The sequence below is a fragment of the Xyrauchen texanus genome, chromosome 31 (genome assembly GCF_025860055.1).
Source record: "Xyrauchen texanus isolate HMW12.3.18 chromosome 31, RBS_HiC_50CHRs, whole genome shotgun sequence".
Taxonomy (NCBI): Eukaryota; Metazoa; Chordata; class Actinopteri; order Cypriniformes; family Catostomidae; genus Xyrauchen; species Xyrauchen texanus.
Window position 1 is genome coordinate 1,330,020 of NC_068306.1, and position 21,275 is coordinate 1,351,294.

General features: G+C 42.0%; 2 protein-coding genes across 3 annotated transcripts in view; one reads left to right on the top strand and one right to left on the bottom strand.

The window, feature by feature from the left end:
* Positions 1-21,275, bottom strand: part of LOC127625016 (zinc finger protein 501-like) — a 617,707-nt gene that overhangs the window by 320,250 nt on the left and 276,182 nt on the right. The gene's annotated exons all lie outside the window — the stretch shown is intronic.
* On the top strand, positions 18,937-19,611 carry LOC127625510 (gastrula zinc finger protein XlCGF49.1-like). The gene has a single exon (XM_052100832.1). The coding sequence runs from the start codon at positions 18,937-18,939 to the stop codon at positions 19,609-19,611; it is 675 nt and encodes a 224-aa protein (XP_051956792.1).

The following is a 21,275-nucleotide window of genomic DNA, read 5'->3' on the forward strand; positions in this document are numbered from 1 at the left end:
AAAAACAATTTAGTGACAATAACATTTTATTTAGAAATATTTATATTTTGCTTTTGATGCTTTCAGAGGGTCTCACCCAGCTAACACAAATACGTGACTGTTACAGAACTGCAACATTTATAATAATATGGGAGGACATATTATAAGTGGTCTAATTTAAGACGTCCTCATTGGCCCAAAACTATTTTAGGGACTTTTTCAACGACATATGAACGATACAGACTCAAAAATTCGTGCATTTACTATAGAACAAATTACAAACAGCAAAAACAGTATGCAAACAGGTTATACATTTAAATGAACAAGGTTTGCCCCAAAAGCTTGACGTCTTCATTTTGGTGGCCCTAATAACAAAGCAAGAATAAGAAAAGACAAATGCAAGAATAAGAACAGTTCAGTGTTTTCCAATTGAACATTTAAATACACAAAGCAATTAGCACTGAAAGATAGAATCTGTATAAGCAGACAGTTTTGTTTAAAAATCGCTCATATATTTTTCTAAACATTGTCACAAAGTTATGTTGTGGCAAGTGCATTATTTCCCTTTAAAAAATGTTTATAACTTCATGACATGTTTCACTATAATCTAGAAAACCTTCGTTTGAAATCATTACTTTTTACATTTAATAATACATATTATTTTGTTTTTCTTCTTCTGAAGTCGTGATTACGATAATTTGTTTTTTAAACTAGGAAAGCTATTATGAAGGCAGCATTAAACCCCAAAATGTCAGGTGGTGGTGCAACTGTCTGAACAAATGAACAGACTAAGAAAACAATTTAACATGGTGTCTTAATAATAAAAAATGTAAAACAGTGCCATCATTTTAGGTTTGAAGCCTTTCATATTATTGTTTTTTTTGTTTTTATAAATATCAGTAGTTTTAAATCTATTGAGGTAATTGAGAAACTTTTGTCCAGCAATTTGTATATTCTCCAATATTATTATGAATTTACAAGGTAGTAACAGTAAACATGATAATGCATCATCCAGAGGAGCCCAACTGATCTCTTTGGCAGAGTGAAAAGTTTGTAGAGCTCTCTCAAATACTGATAAAAAATGCTAATTTCAAGTATGGGTAGGTTGGTGGTACACTTTCCATGTCAGGTGGTACAACATCATATTTTTGTTGTACCACCTGACATAAAAACTGAAATTAGTTTAAACACTTTAAAATATCATTTAACATCTGAAAATTGTTTAAACACATTGTCTTCAAGAGTGTTGATGTCATTAGAAGTCTGGATCCGAACTGGAGCTGCTGTAATCTCTAGTGAAATATGCTGAGCATCCTGAGATACAAACAACGAGACAACAGGAGAAAGATTAGCATTGCTGCTGTTCATATTATTTCAGGCAAAAGATGGTCATGTGCACTTTTTACTATTTCATCACATAGTACAAAATGATGATATGTGTTAATTGAATGCTTAGCTAAAGAGATGTGTCTTTAATCTAGATTTAAATTAGGATAGTGTTTCTGGGCCCCCAAACATTATCAGGGAGGTTATTCTAGAGTTATTCCCTTACATTCTATAGGAAATCATCTGATTTTAATGAGAAATCATGGCCCAACGAGTCGTCATTTTAATTTAGTGCATTTTTATGTCTATGCACAAAAAAGGGGCTGACATTTAAGTGTTTTTTAAGGTTAGCACTGTTATGGGGTTAACAGCTGTCAGATCCAGGACCAGATATGATGAAAGAAGACCAGGAGTCGTGAAATTCAATGAAATAAGTAAAATTATACTGAAGAATATTTTGCAGTTAAATTGGTAGAGCCAGCGTCAAAGTCACGAGGAGGTCGCAAGCCAACTCTACCTTACAAACAAATCTCACACAAGTACACCTTTTACAAGGACATGCATTACATCTTTGCTACTTCTGATTGGCTAAGACAACATCAAATCTAAACAATTATACATTTATACTTTATTCTTTAGAGACATACACATGAAAGAAGTAACATTTTGTGAACTAGATCATGTAAATCACATAGAGGTTGACCCCTGTAACCTTTACTTGGTCAAGAAAAATCAGACACCATAATGCACTTAAAAATATAATGGTAGAAATGCTGACAACAAAATATGATTAAAACTATATATGAATCACTCTTTGAATATAGTAATGATTATATTGTGGAATATAGTAATGATTATATAACTTGATTCGCACTTGTTATAGGAATAATGTAAAAACTCAAAAGGATATATAGATATAGTGAAGAGACAAGGGATTCTGACCCCAACCCTTCAGCACAAAATATAATTAATAATATGAAACTAAGATTAACTCAGTAAACTACATGCATGCATGAACTAAATAAAAATAAGTATGTGAGATTACAATAGTGATGCTTTGCCTTTGGCAAGCACCACTAATAATAATACAATTCTAAAAAATAATTGAAAATAAGAAATTAATAACTATATATATATATATATATATATATATATATATATATATATATATATATATATATATATATATATTTGTTTTTTTGGTTGTTTGTTTTTAAGGACCAACATTTTTATTTCGGTGCATATATTTATTCATTCCTAATATTTTCTTTATTCATAATAAATAAAATATTTTTTCAGTCATTTTCCATTTATAAATGAAATGATTGGTAAAATTTGCACATAACAAAACATTTATTGCATTGGAAAAATGTATTAATTGATTAAAGTGATCTACCACAGATACAGAAGTGGCAGATGTGGAAACCCAGTTTGACACAGAGATTTTGAAAAGAGAGACAGACTTCGACTCACAACCTATTTACCAAGAGCCAGATACTGACTCGGAGGGTCTAGAGAGTACACCTGAGCCCACAAAGGTACAGGAAGGAGAGCCTGGAGTAAATGTTCAGAGACAATGTCCAGAGGTACCAAAACAATTTGTTATCTCTATGAAAAGAAAAATGTGGAATAGGATCAAGCCACCGAATATGGTCCTCAAAATTAAGACCACCTTGGACAGACGATGTGTATGACAGCTTTAAAGAACAAAATCCATGTTGTACTCTCTCATTTAAATATCAACATGCCAAGACTCCCTGGAGCAGAAAAAAAACTTCCATATTTACATATAAAGGCAGTCTGCACATTTTCAACTTGCCCAGCCAAATACACTTTCACAATGCAAAATAATCCTGCTGCACTGGGAAAATGTGATGTGAAAATGTTAGTCCAACAAACTAGAGATATACACCACAAACTTTCAGAGAAAAAGGCTAGGCCAGCAACCAAACTAAAAAGAGGGAAAATAGCAAAGGCCCTAACGCATGGACCCAGTCAGTATTTTTACAGCGCACTACAATCAACACCAAACGAGCAGCTCCTGGCTGGGAACATGACGGAATCTCTCAATAAAAAAGTGTTGAAAGTTATAGGCTCAGAAATGAGGAAAAGGAGTCCATTCACTCCAATGTCATGATGGAAATATACTTAATGCAGACATTGCTCAAGGAATGTGACACAAAATACTTCACGGTACCAGGCTACGTACAGCTTTTCAGTATGAATCCGTTCATTGTTCATTCGTACACCGAGCTTGGCATCAGCATTCTTGTGCATCATTTGCGAAGTAAGTCTCTTGTGTCCCTCTATCTTGATGCCACTGGAGGAGTTGTGTCAAAAATACCGGAACAGCCGAAGCGTGCGCTGTACTATGCACTCGTTCTTCCAGGGAACGCTAGAGATGCTCCACCTCTTCCCATCTGTGAAATGCTCTCCAACAATCACTCAATACCACCAATCACATTCTGGCTCATGCAATTTACATTGCATTTGTCAAAATACACACAAATAAATGTTCACCAGGTCGAGACTGATTACAGCTGGGCTTTAATACAAAGTGTAATGCTTGCTTTCAACAAAGAGCACATCAGCTCTTACCTCGACAGAGCATACAAGTTCTGCATTGGGAAAACATCATGGGATGAAATGAAGTCATATACTGTCTTGCACATTTGCTCTGCACACATTTTGAAAGCTGTCAGACAGGCAATCTCTAGGCAAACAGATGACAAAGGACTGAGAGACTTTGCCACGTATGCTTTAGCAAGACTCCAAAATGCCAACAACATGACTGAATCAAGAATTGTGTTCCGTGCATTTTGTGGCCTGCTCACAACCCCACAAAACACAAACCTTGTCAAAGAAAGTCTGTGTGTTTTGGAGAGTGTCATTTCAAGATCCAAAGAGGATACACTGGAAGAAACTTCCCAATCTGAAGACTGGGAAATGTGTGAAAGTGAAGAGAGAAGACATGCAATGACCATCATTGGCAGATCACCATTCACTGCTTTCTTCCAGCAGATCATGAAAGAGGTGAAGGAAGAAGAGGAAGGTGATGAGACATGTTTGGCCAAAGAGGACAACCCATACTTTTGTCCGGGCATCCTCACTGTCCTCTTTGATACCTACCTTGCCATTTTTCCTCTTTGGAGTGGCTTGCTGTTGGGAGACCTGACTACCGGTAGGTATGAATCTTGTGAACAGGATTTGGTGACAACATTGACACTACCAAAAACAAGAGATACCAATTGTCACATAGAAAGGTGGTTTGGAATTGTCAAACATTCCATAATGCATAAAGAACAAAATGTCAAACCAGGAATCTTCATAAGAAAAATGCATCAGTCTCTGCAAACAAGATATACAGAGCACATCATTCTGTATAACCTTCCTCAAAAGCTGTTGCTCCAGCCTGAGCCACCTCTGAACCTTGATCAGTGTCAAGAAACTTGGATGAAGAAGAAGGAAGAACGTTTCCCAAACACCAAATCCAAATTCTTTTCTGATCCTCAGAGAATGCCTGTTCCACAAAAAAAGAAAAGAAGGATCCACAAAGATAAGCCAAAAAGCCACAAACAGTCAAGTCCTGAGCCAATGCAGCTTCCTGCAGAGGCATTCCCTGTAGAGGAAGAGGTAATTAAGTTAGTACAACAAATGAAACTATTTATTGCATATATTCAGCTAACTTATTATTGACTATATGAAGTGTGTAACATTCACAGATTGACATGTTATGGACAAAACCGCACAATGAACTGGTTGTAGCCATTGTGAAGTCTGACGATCAGAATCTGGAGTTCCTGTTACATCACGAGGAGTTCCTAACACTGAAGCCGCATGACTGGTTATTTGGAGAGGTACACATATCATAACAAAAATATCTAGTAAATACAAAATTGTACTATATATACATTTATAAACTATAAAAAATGTTGTACCTAAGAAAATGTAAATGCCAGATACTAAATGTTTTTTTTCTCAATGTACGTACTAATTTAAATAAATTGAATAATTGCAATGATTTATCTTTTTTTTCCCCAGACGATCGAGTGCTATTTAAGAGCTGTACTTAATGCAAAGGGTGCAAATATCTGCCAGCTAAGCCATTACACCACAAGTGTCATTTTAAATGGCCCAGAAGACCAGGTCAAACGACAAGGTTTGAAAAAAGTGAGTGCAACTACTTATGATTCTGCATTTTTATATGTCCATGTATTTTACAGTACACAAATACGTTTATTTACTTTTCTGATATATAGGTCAACTTTGAACAATATGATGGGGGTCATCTCTGTTGTAAATATCAGACACGTGCACTGGAGGTTTGTGTAATGATTACCCTGTCTTGTCTTCGTGCTTTTATTTTGAAGTTCAGTTTAGTCCTTGTTTCACTTGTGTTCATTTGTGTTCCCTTATTTAACTCCTTAGTCCACCCCGTCTTGTTTCACGTTGCCCTCTTGTTTTCCATTCTCTCTCTTTTAGTTGTCACTTTAGTCCTGTATTTGACTCCACAACCCTTGTTAGCGTTCGCGTTCACTGTCCATTGTTCACACCTGCCCTTGTTAATTTGCGTTAATCACCTTGTTATCTTGTTTGAGTTCAGTTCTTTCATTGGCCACCTTCCCCATGTCTGTGTATTTATACCCCGTGTCTTTGTTCAGTGTTTGTCGATCGTTGTTGATGTTAGCCTGGTGTGTGCTTCTCTCCCCAGTTCCCTGTGTGTGTCTACCGTGGTTTCCCTGTCGAGTTTACGTTTCTTTTCCCCATCGTGGGTTGTTGCTTTGTGTTTTGCTCTGTCTATTCAGTTAATAAAGTTCAAACTGCATTTGGATCCGCACCTCTTCGTCAGCCTCGTTACTCAGCATTACAGAACGATCGACCCACAATGGATCCAGCAGTGATACGGGCCAATTGCCGCTTGCTCAACCTTAGACAGGAAGGCCGCCCTGTTGAGGACCACATCAGCGACTTCCTCGCACTGGCGAAGTTAACGGACTTCCCGGACTCAGCCCTGGTGGTCTTCTTCAGGGACACGTTACACGGCTCGCTCAGAGAACGGTTACCGCCGGCAACGCTTGGGTGGACCCTCCACGACTTCCTGGAGGCGACCTTACTGGTCTGCGGCTCACCCTACACCGTGGTCTTCGCCAAGGAGGATTCCACCTCTCCTCCCACTGTGGAGACTCCCCAGTCGTCCTTGGCGCTTCCTGTCGCGCCAGCCCTACCTGTTAGCGAGCTCGTCCCCACGCCAGTCGCCTTCCTCGAGCCAGCGCTGCCCACTGCGTCTGCCCAGAGAAGGAGGAGAAGACGGGCTTCCGCCTCCGGCCCACGCATATCACGGTGAGCGAGCTAGAGCCCACGCATGTCACCGTAAGCGAGCTAGAGCCCATGCATGTCACCGTGAGCGAGCCCGAATCCTCGCCAACCACGGTAACCCAGTCAGAGCCTGTAGCCTCAGACGTCAATGAGCCAGTGCCGCAAGCCTCAAACGTCAATGAGCCAGTGCCGCAAGCTTCAAACGTCAATGAGCCAGTGCCGCTAGCCTCAAACGTCAATGAGCCAGCGCCTGTAGCCTCGACCGTCCCTGAGCCAGCGCCTGTAGCCTCGACCGTCCCTGAGCCAGCGCCTGTAGCCTCGACCGTCCCTGAGCCAGCGCCTGTAGCCTCGACCGTCCCTGAGCCAGCGCCTGTAGCCTCGACCGTCCCTGAGCCAGCGCCTGTGGCCACGACCGTCCAAGAGCCAGTGCCCAAAGCCACGACCGTCCCTGAGCCAGTGCCCAAAGCCACGACCGTCCCTGAGCCAGTGTCAGCAGCCATGACCGTCCAAGAGCCAGTGCCCAAAGCCTTGACCGTCCAAGAGCCAGAGCCAGTAGCCATGACCGTCCAAGAGCCAGTGCCAGTGCCAATGGCCGTGACCGTCCAAGAGCCAGCGCCTCCCGAGTCTCTCAAGCCCCTCGAGTCTTCCAGGGCTCCTCCTCCCGAGCTTTCCAGAGCTCCGCCATCCGAGTTTCCCGAGCTTTCCAGAGCTCCGCCATCCGAAGTTTCCCGAGCTTTCCAGAGCTCCGCCATCCGAAGTTTCCGAGCTTTCCAGAGCTCCGCCATCCGAGTTTCCGAGCTTTCCAGAGCTCCGCCATCCCGAGCTTTCCAGAGCTCCGCCTCCCGAGCTTTCCAGAGCTCCGCCTCTCGAGCCTCCTAGGGCTCCGCCTCTCAAGCCTCTCGAGTCTTCCAGGGCTCCGTCCCTCAAGCCTCCCGAGCTTTCCAGAGCTCCGCTCTCCGAGCTTCCCAGAGCCCCGCCCCTCGAGCCTCTCGAGCCTTCCAGGGCTCCGCCTCTCAAGCCTCTCGAGCCTTCCAGGGCTCCGCCACTCAAGCCTCCCGAGCCTCCCAGGGCTCCGCCTCTCGAGCCTCCCAGGGCTCCGCCTCTCGAGCCTTCCAGGGCTCCGCCCCTCAAGCCTCTCGAGCCTTCCAGGGCTCCGCCTCTCGAGCCTTCCAGGGCTCCGCCTCTCGAGCCTCCCAGAGCTCCGCCACTCAAGCCTCTCGAGCCTTCCAGGGCTCTGCCTCTCGATCCTCCCAGGGCTCCGCCACTCAAGCCTCTCGAGCCTTCCAGAGCTCCGCCTCTCAAGCCTCTCGAGCCTCCCAGGGCTCCGCCCCTCAAGCCTCTCGAGCCTACCAGGGCTCCGCCCCTCAAGCCTCTCGAGCCTTCCAGGGCTCCGCCCCTCAAGCCTCTCGAGCCTTCCAGGGCTCCGCCCCTCAAGCCTCTCGAGCCTTCCAGGGCTCCGCCTCTCAAGCCTCTCGAGCCTTCCAGGGCTCCGCCTCTCAAGCCTCTCGAGCCTTCCAGGGCTCCGCCCCTCAAGCCTCTCGAGCCTTCCAGGGCTCCGCCTCTCAGGCCTCTCGAGCCTTCCAGGGCTCCGCCTCTCAAGCCTCTCGAGCCTTCCAGGGCTCCGCCTCTCAAGCCTCTCGAGCCTTCCAGGGCTCCGCCTCTCAAGCCTCTCGAGCCTTCCCGGGCTCCGCCCCTCAAGCCTCTCGAGCCTTCCCGGGCTCCGCCCCTCAAGCCTCTCGAGCCTTCCCGGGCTCCGCCCCTCAAGCCTCTCGAGCCTTCCAGGGCTCCGCCTCTCAAGCCTCTCGAGCCTTCCAGGGCTCCGCCCCCTCAGCCTCTCGAGCCTTCCAGGACTCCGCCTCTCAAGCCTCTCGAGCCTTCTAGGGCTCCGCCCCCCAAGCCTCTCGAGCCTTTCAGGGCTCCGCCCCTCAAGCCTCTCGAGCCTTCCAGGGCTCCGCCCCTTCAGCCTCTCGAGCCTTCCAGGGCTCCGTCTCTCAGGCCTCTCGAGCCTCTCGAGCCTTCTACGGCTCCGCCCCTCAAGCCTCTCGAGCCTTTCAGGGCTCCGCCCCTCAAGTCTCTCGAGCCTACCAGGGCTCCGCCCCTCGAGCCTCTCGAGCCTTCCAGGGCTCCGCCCCTCAAGTCTCTCGAGCCTCCCAGGGCTCCACCCTACAAGCCTCTCGAGCCATCCATGGCTCTGCCTACCGAGCCTCCTCCAGAGCCACCTACGGCTCTGCCTCCGGAGCCTCCTGCGGCTCCACCTTCTGCGCCTTCCTCAGCCCCGCCTCCTGAGCCTCCCTCTGCGCCGCCTCCCGAGCCTCCTGCGGCTCCGCCTCCCGAGCCTCCTGCGGCTCCACCTCCCGGGCCCTCCTTGGCTCCGTCTCCTGTGCCTTCCTCAGCTCCGTCCCCGGAGCCTCCCAGGCCTCCGCCTCAAGAACTGCCTACGGCGCCACACCCCTCAGCTCCGCCTCCGGAGCTTTCCATGGCACCGCCTCCCAAACCTTCTATGGCTCCGCCCATGGGGTACCCCATGGCCCTGCCTGCCCCTGCTTCGCCCCCAGGGTCTCCTACGGCCCTGCCTATGCCTCCTGCGGCGCCGCCACCCAAGTCTTCGACTGCCCGCCTCAGAGGTCCTCCTTGGCTACGCCTCACGCGGCTCCGCCAGCCGCCCCAGTGGCCACAGCTCCCAGGTTCCCCGAACCAGCCCTTACCCTGTGGTCATCTCCCAGGACCCCTGAACCGGCCCTTGGCCCACGACCACCTCCAAAGGCTACTGACCCTGCTCCCGACCGGCGGCCACTTCCCAGGCCCCTGACCCAGTCCCTGCCCTGTGGCGTCCCCCAGACCTCCTGACCCAGCCCCAGTCCCGTGGCCGCTTCCCAGGCCCCCTGATCCAGTCCCTGTCCTGTGGCCTCCACCCAGGCCTCCTAGACCTCTCCCTGTCCTGAGGTCGCCTCCTGGACCTGTCCCTGTCCGATGGCCACCTCCTAGACCTATCCCTTGCTTCTGGCCGTCTCCTAGGCTTCCTGAACCTATCCCTACCCGATGGATGACCACCAGATCATCCGACCCTGGTCCCCAGACACACCCCCATAGACTGCTTCCCTGCCCTCTCGGCCCCCATGTTCTGCCTGTCTTGCCCTCTGTGCCCCCGGACTTCCTGCCTGCCCAGTGTACCCCCGGTCTACCTGTCTACCCTCTCCACCTCCCAGGACTTTCTCAGTGCCCCTTGTACCCCCGTGAGCTGTCTCTGTCTGTTTGCCCCTGGTGCCCTCATTTTGTCTTCTGTTTGTGGGTCTTTTTGTCTTTTTTTAGTTGTTTTGGATCGTCTGGAATCCGATCTTTAAAGGGGGCTCTGTAATGATTACCCTGTCTTGTCTTCGTGCTTTTATTTTGAAGTTCAGTTTAGTCCTTGTTTCACTTGTGTTCATTTGTGTTCCCTTATTTAACTCCTTAGTCCACCCTGTCTTGTTTCACGTTGCCCTCTTGTTTTCCATTCTCTCTCTTTTAGTTGTCACTTTAGTCCTGTATTTGACTCCACAACCCTTGTTAGCGTTCGCGTTCACTGTCCATTGTTCACACCTGCCCTTGTTAATTTGCGTTAATCACCTTGTTATCTTGTTTGAGTTCAGTTCTTTCATTGGCCACCTTCCCCATGTCTGTGTATTTATACCCCGTGTCTTTGTTCAGTGTTTGTCGATCGTTGTTGATGTTAGCCTGGTGTGTGCTTCTCTCCCCAGTTCCCTGTGTGTGTCTACCGTGGTTTCCCTGTCGAGTTTACGTTTCTTTTCCCCATCGTGGGTTGTTGCTTTGTGTTTTGCTCTGTCTATTCAGTTAATAAAGTTCAAACTGCATTTGGATCCGCACCTCTTCGTCAGCCTCGTTACTCAGCATTACAGTTTGTGGCAAGTAAAAATATATTATAAGTAAAAAATACAATTATTGTGTTGTATGACTATTACAGATAAACATTGATACACCCATACATAAATGTTTGACCTTTTCACAGACATTTAATTGAATGACTAATTATTATTCTTTTTTTATATTTAGTATCTACATGCTACAAATAACACCATTTTCATACTTGACCCTCAACGTGGTAGTAATGAAATGAAACTTGCCACACAAGCATGCAAAAAATTTGTGTATGTTATGTTGTTTAAAAAATCTGTAACCTTTTTCGATCTACAACACTAATATTGGAATATTAGCATATGGATGTTGCTGAAGACCACCACAACCCCACACACTGTATTTTTCCTACAACAGGGAATATTTCAGGAAGAGAGGAAACCAGCATGGAAGAAAAGACTGGGTGGACACTATGTGGAAGCCTGGGACAATACACCATTCGTTCCAGGAGGATGCTTTCAGCTGTGGTGTCTTTGTGATGCAGGTAAATGGAGGGAAAACTACTTTACATAAACACTGTTCTCACATTTTCCCATATGAGACTAGTAATGTTCTCCGCTCTCCTTCTAGATGGCCAAGCAGGTGGTGGAACACTTTCCAAACATTCCTGAGAGCATCAACATAATACCCAGCAAAGAGGAGATGTGCCACATCAGGAAAAATGTTGCCAAAACAATTTTGCAGGCATCAGGTATTGGCAAACTATTTTGAAAGAACAGTTTATTTCCAGAGACAGAGTGATGGAGTATAATTATCTACATTATCATAATTGCAGTGTCGAGAGATGAGTATTGCTCTGTATGTGGACAAAAAGACACTAAGGACCAAACAGAGGAGCTCTGCACCTGGGTATTCTTTATGTAATTATTGCCTATTTGTTGAAAGTGAAAAGAAATTGAAGAGAAAATGAGTTTTCACAAATACATTTCATAATTACAACAGTTTCTGAATAAATCTAACAATGTCCTATTTTTCTTCCAGGTTCAATGTGAATTATGCCAGAGGTGGTTTCATGTCCAGTGCCTCGAAATGAATCTGCCACCAGAAGAAGAACCATGGATTTGTGGTTTGTGTTTGTAAGCTATTCAGTTAGAGGAGCTCATGCTAAAAGTGTGTTTAAATTGTAAAAAATATGTATGTATTTGATGAAGCAGAAAAAATACATACGTATATATATTTTCTTGCTTATGTTTTATCAATTTTGCTTATGCTTTATCATTTAATCATTTGTATATTAAATATCATTTAACCAAATCTAATCAATCATATTGTAAGAAACATTACTATTAGGTTGATGTGTTTACCATTATTATCATTTGAAATGTATGCTTGCTGCTTTTCTTTTATTAATTTGTATGCCTCAAATGATTTAGAAGTCTGTAAGTGTCCATAGACAGACCACAAATGCTTGAATGTCTCAGAATAAAGTGACAAATGAATGTTCTCTAAGCTAAACCTCTTGCAGAAGGGACATGTTGTGCAGTTCTGTATTGTGTATTGTATTAAGATGAACATAAAATAAACAACTTTCTGACTGACACTTTTAGGGTACCAGACAATGTGTGTATGCCTCACCCCACTTGTCCTGGCAAATTATCTCCGCCCCATAATTCCCTTTATAAAACAGACAATACAATTTTCCTTCAATGACTTAATATCAACAAAATATCTCAACATTGCTGATTCCAGATTCATTTCTGGAAGCCGGGCTAAATTAGCAAGCACTGTTACTGCATTCAGATATCAGATACAGACATTAAAGAATACATGAAAAGAACATTTCAGTAATTACACTGGTAACTTCTATAACAAAGTAAAATCTCACAAGCCTAGAGAAGTCATTCAACTCATGTGATATTTAGAAAGAAAAATATTGATGAATACCTTGATAAGTCACTTATTACATTTACATTGAAGCAGCAGTTTATTAAACCTCATGTTTGCTGTCATGTTTTCTGAGTACTTGTCAATAATCTGATGGATTCAGTACCACGGACAGTAATATTTCTGCAGGACTGTAAACATCAATCGATGTACATGAATTGTGTTATTGTTAGAGTTTCATGTTAAACACAGATGTCATACAACAGGAAAACATAAAATGGAGTTTAGCCATTCTTTTTATTCAACACCTGGAGAACACTGTTACACAATCTTTATCACAGATAAAACAGAAAAACAGAGGTGAATAAAACAGCAAGACATGGGCTGTAGTATGTTCTGTAGAGTCCAGACAAGATGATCCAACTTGCTTTGTAGCAGTCGTCTCGATGCTTTTCAAAACCTTTTGAAATAAATCATATGTCATTATTAAAACCACCACACTTAACACACTTCTTTTTCATTTTTTTTTTTCCTCAAATAAATAAATAAATATAAACGGTTGTAAAATGAAGCAATTAACTATGTTCAGGAGATTAAACATGATTTTCCTTTCTACAGTCTGGATTGTTACCAAATTACAGTTCATGTACAGATTCATTCATTATTATTTCATAAACACCTTTAAACACCATCATTATAATGCAGGTTTTGTTGCTAAAGGACATTCTATAGCATCAGAACACATCATGTGAGAGATATTTGCCAGTAGGCTACATCTGCAGTTGGCTAAAATGTAGTTGTCTGTTTGCACACGATGAAAAACAATATTAACTTTGTAGACGGTCCCTATCTTGGTTACGACACTACATTGAATATTCATCTCTAAAGTACATGCATAAAAATATACTTGCCCATTTTGATCGATTGTAAAAAATGTTGTAGTTCACAACCTTTGTTGTCAATATCATGTAGCTGCTTCGAATCTGAAAAACAAATTGCTTTATTGACTATTTAATTGAAAAAGTTCTTTAACGCGAATGCGCGAATATAAAACCAACTTTACCTAAGTTACAAAAGGTAGTTTATATAACAAATGTAGTTATAGCTGAGGCAATGATGAGTTGTTAGTGTTGTCGCCATGTCGAGAAGACGCTGTTTTCTTCGCTGTAAAAGCAAAACCTCTTTGTTTGGACTTCCAAAGTCAGACCAATTGAAGAATCAGTGGTTAATATTTATTTAATTTATTATAAATTATTTAGCACTATTCCTCAGCAGTACAACCAAAACCAATGCTGGATTTTAAGTCTGTTACCCCTGAAAGATGGTGCCATTCAAACTTTATTGGGGCAATCTGGCACTTCAGGATAACAACCTGTAAGTATGCTTGATTATTTGTGGATTTATCTGCTATAGAGAGTTAAAATGAGGAGTTTTGTGTTGTAACAACGGTGTACACCCAGTGCACAGCTGTAGGCCTCTGCTAACCTGATAGCTAATGTTATTGTGTTGAAATAGTTTTGTTATTCATGGTAGTCCATGGCTAACTTGATCACTAACTGTGAGTAAGCCTCTGTTCTTCATTCATATCTTGGTTGAAAAAGGTTCGGCTACACCCATTCCAGCTAAAGATGACTGATTTAGATGCACTACATGTCTTTTACTTGAATCTTTGTCAGGTCAGAATATCGACAGTGTACTTGTAAAAAAGCTACAAAAGTAAAACTTACCTCTGTGAAACATCCTGCTCGAGTTGTGCTTGTGAAGGTTGTTCAGGTCGATCAGATTGTTCTTCCAAACTTTCATTATCGGACTCAAACTGCTGCGGCAAAAAGCGACGGCACTGATGCCATAGTTACAATAGTGTTTACAAATGCTCAGCAAGACTCGGGAGCTGAACCTCGTTTATGGTAAGGGCCGTTACATTTCCAACACATGCTCTATGTGGTTGACCAATCACAATAGACTAGGGTTTTCAGAAAGGGGGTCTTTAAAGAGACAGGAGGTAAATCAGAACGTTTCAGCCAGAGGACAAAGGGGAAAAGTGGGGAAAAGAAATGTACAGTGTGAGAAAAATAATGTCTTTTTTGAACATTAAAGCATGTAAACTTATTCTAGTAGACCCCCAAAATAAATTTAATTTGTTTTAATCTTTTAGAATGTAAGTCCATTATAATGATGATGTTTTTGTGTTCAGATGTTCATCATGAGAGAGCAGGTGGATGTGATTCATGCTGGAGAACAGCAGATGCTGCAGACACCAGTGAAGATTGAAGCAGGAGATAAAAGAAGAAAACCCAGCAGAAGAACTACAGGGAGATGAAGATGATTTTATTTCATCAGGTATGTTTTTGAGAGGTTGGGTAGAATGTCTGCACTGTTTTTCTTCAGTTTAATTCAGAAGTTTAAATACACCTTAGCCAAATACATCTAAACTCACAATTCCTGACATTTAATCATAGAAAACATTCCCTGTCTTAGGTCAGTTTGGATCACTACTTTATTTTAAGAATGTGAAACGTCATGAGTGGTGGTGGTGTAGTGGGCTAAAGAACATAACTGTTAATCAGAAGGTCCCTGGTTCAATCCCCACAGCCACCACCATTGTGTCCTTGAGCAAGGCACGTTGCTCCGGGGGGGATTGTCCTTGTAATAAGTGCAGTGTAAGTTGCTTTGGATAAAAGCATCTGCCAAATGCATAAATATAAATATAAAATATATGTCAGAATAATAGTAGAGAGTATTTTTTATTTTAGCTTTTATTTATTTCATCACGTTCCCAGTGGGTCAGAAGTTTACAGACACGTTGTTAATATTTGGTAGAATTGCCAATAAATTGTTTAACTTGTGTCAAACAATTTGGGTAGCCTTCCACAAGCTTCTCACAATAAGTTGCTGGAATTTAGGCCCATTCCTCCAGACAGAACTGGTGTAACTGAGTCAGGTTTGTAGTTCTCCTTGCTTGCCCACAAACTTTCTATTGGATTGAGGTCAGGGCTTTGTGATGGCAACACCAATACCTTGACTTTGTTGTCCTTAAGCCATTTAACCACAACTTTGGAAGTATGCTTTAACTTTTGGCTGATCTCTTGAGGTATCGCTTCAATATATCCACACAATTTTCCTTCCTCATGATGCCATCTATTAAAATGTGTACCTGACTTGACAAGTGTTAGGAATATTTTTCGAATATCGTGGTGGTCCCAAAATTCCCTGGTTCCTCTCATTTATGTCTCATGTGTCTGGTCAGGTTACAGCCATGAGTCTGTGCCTCTGAAGTATTCCGGAAGGGAGGAGAAAATACAACAACACACAAAGTGTCTATATTCAATCTGCTCCAAGTTTATTACAGCAAGCATAATATTTATACCTTTCATAGAACAAAGAACAACCAACAGAAAAGTGTCAGCAAGGTTCGCATGGTCAAGGACAAGAGAGTTTTTGATAGGCAGGCGATGATGATAAATACAAGCAAAACGCTGAATATGGCCATTAAGTAATGTTCAATTTTATAAGTGAATGTCCAATAACCTGAAAAGTAATCAACATCCCCATCGGCACGGTCTTGTGACCTCTTTACTATTTCAGAAATATTTTTTAGCTGTTGGGGGCACTATGACTTCCCACATGTGGTGTTACTTCTCAGGACCTAGGGCTCCTGCGTTATGCTAGCCACCGACGCTGCGTGTTCAGCTCCTCCAGTGGGGTCACACTCAGCAGTTACCTGTCGGTCCCTCCTCTGGTGCTGGCTTAACTCGGGACACGTGGATCCACTGTGGCTGGAGGTCAGTCAGGACTGCTGTTCGGATCACGGCTATGACCGTTGCTGAACCTTGGTATCGTGGTTCCCCAGTCTTTGTTGATTTCAATCTGCAGATTAGGACCTGCTGATTTGGAACAAATGAGTGAGTAGGCTTGTGTTCTGGTAAGGGAAGAGAAAGAGAAACATCACCATTAATGCTGTTTAATGTTTTTACTAGGGAATCCACATATTCCTCGATCACCACCTCCGTTTCACCTGTGGAGAGAAAGCCAGCATGACCTTTGACCCACGGAGTCAGGAAAGGTCTACCCATTAGTATTTCAAATGGGGACACTTGATAGTGTCATCCTGAGTTCAGTAATAATGGCAGGAAGCACATCTACCCAAGTCCTACCTGTTTCCGTACATGCTTTGTTCAACATTTCTTTTAATGTACGGTTTGTTCGTTCTGCCACACCCGCTGACTGGGGGTGGTATGGAATGTTAAAAATGCCAATTAATGTTGAGCTCCTTTGCTAGGAGCTGTCACCTTTGACTCAAATGGTGTACCATTGTCACTCTATCACTGTTGGTATACCAAATCGGAATTATTTCCTTTGCCAATACTTTTACCACCGTTTTAGAATTTTCCCTAGCACATGGGAATGCTTCTGTCCATTTTGAAAATCTGTCAACTATTACAAGGAGTAATTTCAGATTTCTGCATGCTGGCATGTGAGTGAAATCAATTTGTAGATGTTGAAATGGTGCCTCAGGATGTTGTAAGCTTTCATGTGATGCTGGTTTGTCTTGGTGGTCTCGAGCGCATGTCAAACATGAGTCTAATATTGTGTGGACAGTTGCTCTGACGACGTGTATGCATTAATTTTGATTGATGGAATCGATTACTTTCTGTTTGACACATGAGAAAGGCCATGATAATGTCTGCATAGTATCACTATAGCGGTTTTTGGCAAGGCCAGCTGGCCTTGCTTGTCTCTCAGAAGTCCGTCTGGACTGTCCTGAACTTCCTGGTCTGACCAGTGAGCGAAATCTGTGTCTGTGGGATTCGCTTGCAACACCTTTATGTCTAGATCTTGAGTTGGCGTGCTGGCCATAAGTTGCACTTCTCCCTCCTCTGTTCCGTATGGGCTATTTATTACCTCTTTCGCTGCCCATTTCGCCACCTCGTCAGATATTTAGCTCACGTGTGGTGTGCTTCTGTGGTTAGCACACATACATACAGAGTTAGATGTCAAACTAAAGACAGCATGTACAATTTATATTTCTCACAACAAGTCATTTCATAATTACACATGCAATATGACATCATATGGATAGAATAGGCTACGTGGAATTTTTACATTAAAAAACCAATGTGGTTAAATCCAGAAAAACATAATGTTAAATATACATTTTCACAAACTACATGGATTATACAGTTAAGTGCAGAAGTTTGCACTCCCCTTTTGTTTTAGAAGTTTTCACATCCCTTTCAGAATGTATACAAAATAACAGTTAAAATATTATAGATATGTTTATGTTTATGTAATTTACTCTTACTTTCACAAATCATCCTGCTCAGAAGTTTTCATCTCTTTGGTTCTTCTTGTGTTGCCTTCTTGAACATCAGTAATTGTTTGCACTTTTTGTAATGGTTGTGTTTGAGTCCCTCAGTTGTGGGGTTTTTTCTTAAGAAAGTGGACATCTTCACTGCTCAGGATAAAGCAGGGACTCATGAACAATTATTACACAAACAGTCATTGATCATCAAGAAAGCAAAACACCATATTAAGAACTAATGTATTGTAAACTTCTGCACAGGATCATGTGTGTAAATTGACCTTTAGCTCATTTGGTTTGTTCTGAAATGGGAGCTAAAATTGTTACAATATTGCATATTCTTCTTAGTTCAGTTCACTTTCACAAAGCAACATTTCAAAATGGGCCAAAACTGTGTCATTTGCAGCACGGTTATTTTTATCCTTCAAAGTTGCTGATGTCAGCCTACCTGTATCCTGCTGCTATCTGAGAGAAGTGATCGCACTAAAATTACCTCAGGAATCATAAAACATTTCCTAGGCTATTCTAGGCTATTTACAGGATTTTACGATGAATTACTGTGAGGTGCTAACCTACAAATGTCTTCTCCAATGATCCATCAGTAATGTTCATGGTTTTTATGGGAGTATTGTTTGGTTCTTCGGTCTGTAGGATCGGATTGCATTCTCAACATAAGTGAACCAAGCAAGTTTGTTTGCTTTCGGTCCGAGACCACCTCATTCAGTCGATCTCAGGCCGATTGTTTTGGTGCAGATCCGAGTGTGATTGCCGTGTCCATATAAGCCTAAACGAACCGAACCAAGAGAGAAAACACAACAGGTTCCTCAAGTAGAGGAATATAGCTGATAAAATGTGTCTGATCAGAAGGTAAAAGTTATTTCCACATTCTGCTGGTTGGGAGCAGAGGTATTCAAGCCTTAATATACTTTTTTAATAGAGTTCAAAAGTAACGGAGATCTATTGAAAGTTGCATTTTTAAACTTCAGAGTGTTGCTAAAAATATGACTCTTCATGTGCTCCCTAGACATTTACATTTAGAGAACATATTGGCATATTGTGTTCTTTAATTTTTTCCTAAAGTTTCTGTATTTGGTTTATTAAACCTGAAGGAACCCTGTATGAATATAAACCTTTTGCACCGCAAAAACCACAAATATATACTGGACATTTGTCATGTTCTGCAATTAAATTTGGGTTACATTTTTCTTTATTCAAAATATATTTAAATGTTTCACTATTTAATTGATTTTTGTCAACTAATTTTGTTTACTGTAGAGTTGATGGAAGTGAGAGAAGAATGTGAAGAGCTGAAGGAAGTGGAGGAGGAACAACAACATGGTTTCATAACTGGAGAAAAATCTTTAAGCGGCTCTGAGACAGAAGACAGTTTCTCACCCAAAAAGCCTCGAAGATCAGCCAAGAAATCTTTCAACTGCTCTCAGTGTATAACATGTTTCACATGTAAAAGCAAACTTAATATACACATGAGAGTTCATACTGGAGAGAAACCTTACACGTGCCATCAGTGTGGAAAAAGTTTTGCATATGCAACCAATCTCAGGAGTCATCTCTTTTGTCACTCTGGAGAAAAGTCATTTAAATGTGATCAGTGTGGTAAAACATTCGCTCTGACACAGTCCCTAAAACAACATCTGAAAACTCACACAAATGAGAAGCCTTACAAGTGTTCATTTTGTGGAAAGAGTTTTACACGCCTGTTCAATTTGAAACAGCACCAAAAAATACATACCGGTGTGGCGGCTCATATGTGCTTTGAATGTGGGAAGATCTTTATTACAGCTGGCAACTTGAAACTACACCAAAGTATTCATACTGGAGAAAAACCATACAAGTGCTCATATTGTGGAAAGAGTTTCACTCAGTCAGTAAACCTGAAAACACATGAGAGACACCATACCACTCAGGGCCTGAAATTCATTTCTGAAAATGGGTAAGGGGGGAATTCCCTAAGGCCTCAATATACTACTTACGAAATTAATGAACGAACGGGAGCGCTGCTAAACCACCTTACTGCCATTTGGTCCACGTCATTGGTAGGTGTGACAAGGAGCTCCAGCTACCTTGAGGCTGATGGGTAATTTTTATGTTGTTCAGTGAGTCAAAATCAGTCAACATGCACACATTGATGTGCAGAGTTATTAGCAAGCTGGTGCAAGTGTACCTACATCTGTACGACTGTTCACTTTGAGACATTTTCCAAGACCAAGTCACTTTTCTCAATTCCTGTGTCATTCAGAGAACCAGGGTCCGAAATCAACTTTTCCATAAAGGAGCAATATTTGATTTCCTTCCTGATTTTTTTACCTTTACAAGGGCAATTCTTTCTATTCTAACCTTATAAAATGGCCGTGCCATCCTTTTTATGTTATTTAAACAATTATTTCAATATGAACATTTTCAATAATTACAAAATTGCATGATCCGTACATTACGTATGTTGTTACTGAAACTTTTTCTCATTCATATGTTTCCAAATATTTTGGCTAATAAATTAACAGCTTACAAAATTAAGGCACCGACATAGAGGAAGAGGTGACTCCATTTCTTCATCTTTTTTAACAACTCTTTTATTAAGAAAGTCAATGTGAGCCCACTTTGGACAGATTCAATCACAATGAAGATTCATTTGTTTATAGAATACTTGAGATGTAATTAAATGTCAAATGTGATTGAAATTAACAAGAACTTATACTCCCTTTTCTGAAGTGTTATCTTAATTTATTACTCGAAAATGTATCATGCTGTCTCAAAAGTACAATGCATCCATAAAGTATTCACAGCGCTTCACTTTTTCCACATTTTGTTATGTTACAGCCTTATTCCAAAATGGATTAAAATCATTATTTTCCTCAAAATTCTACAAACAATACCACATAATGACAATGTGAAAGGAGTTTGTTTGAAATCTTTGCAAATTTAATACAAATAAAACATGAAAAAAAAAATCACACGTACATAAGAATTCACAGCTTGACACTCACAATTGAGCTCAGGTGCGTCCTGTTTCCACTGATCATATCACACACAATATTATACTTTTTACCTCACAAATCTTCTTTACTCCAGCATTTCCAGTCTCACGCCGCAGATTTGCATTCAAAAGTGAACAAACTGTGTACATTGTGCTTTAACTTTTAATGGGAAGGTTTTAATACTGTACATTTTTTTTAATGCAAAACACATTGGAAAGTGCCCCACATTCTTCACTCTGAAGACAGGGCTTTGTGTTTTTATATTTAGCCCTTCTAATAAATGAAGGGATATGCATGCAGATTTCAGATATAAAATCGGTGATTATATGAGCAATGTTTACTCACTGAAATGAGATGATTTCCTATTAAATAATTGTTTGGATATAGCAATATTGTGGCACACTGACTTCACTGTTATTTCTATATTATAAATTGGACATATTGACTGTGGAATGTTGTTGTGATGACATCACAATCAGCTCAGTTTGTGGCCTTCCCACTTCAAAACTGGCTCCGGCGCCGGTAGTTGATTTTCTCAGAAGCGGAGGCAACTGAGGTTCATCACCCGGATTGAGGCGTGTAATTGTGACACCATTAAAGGGTAACTAAACCCTAAACCAACTTTT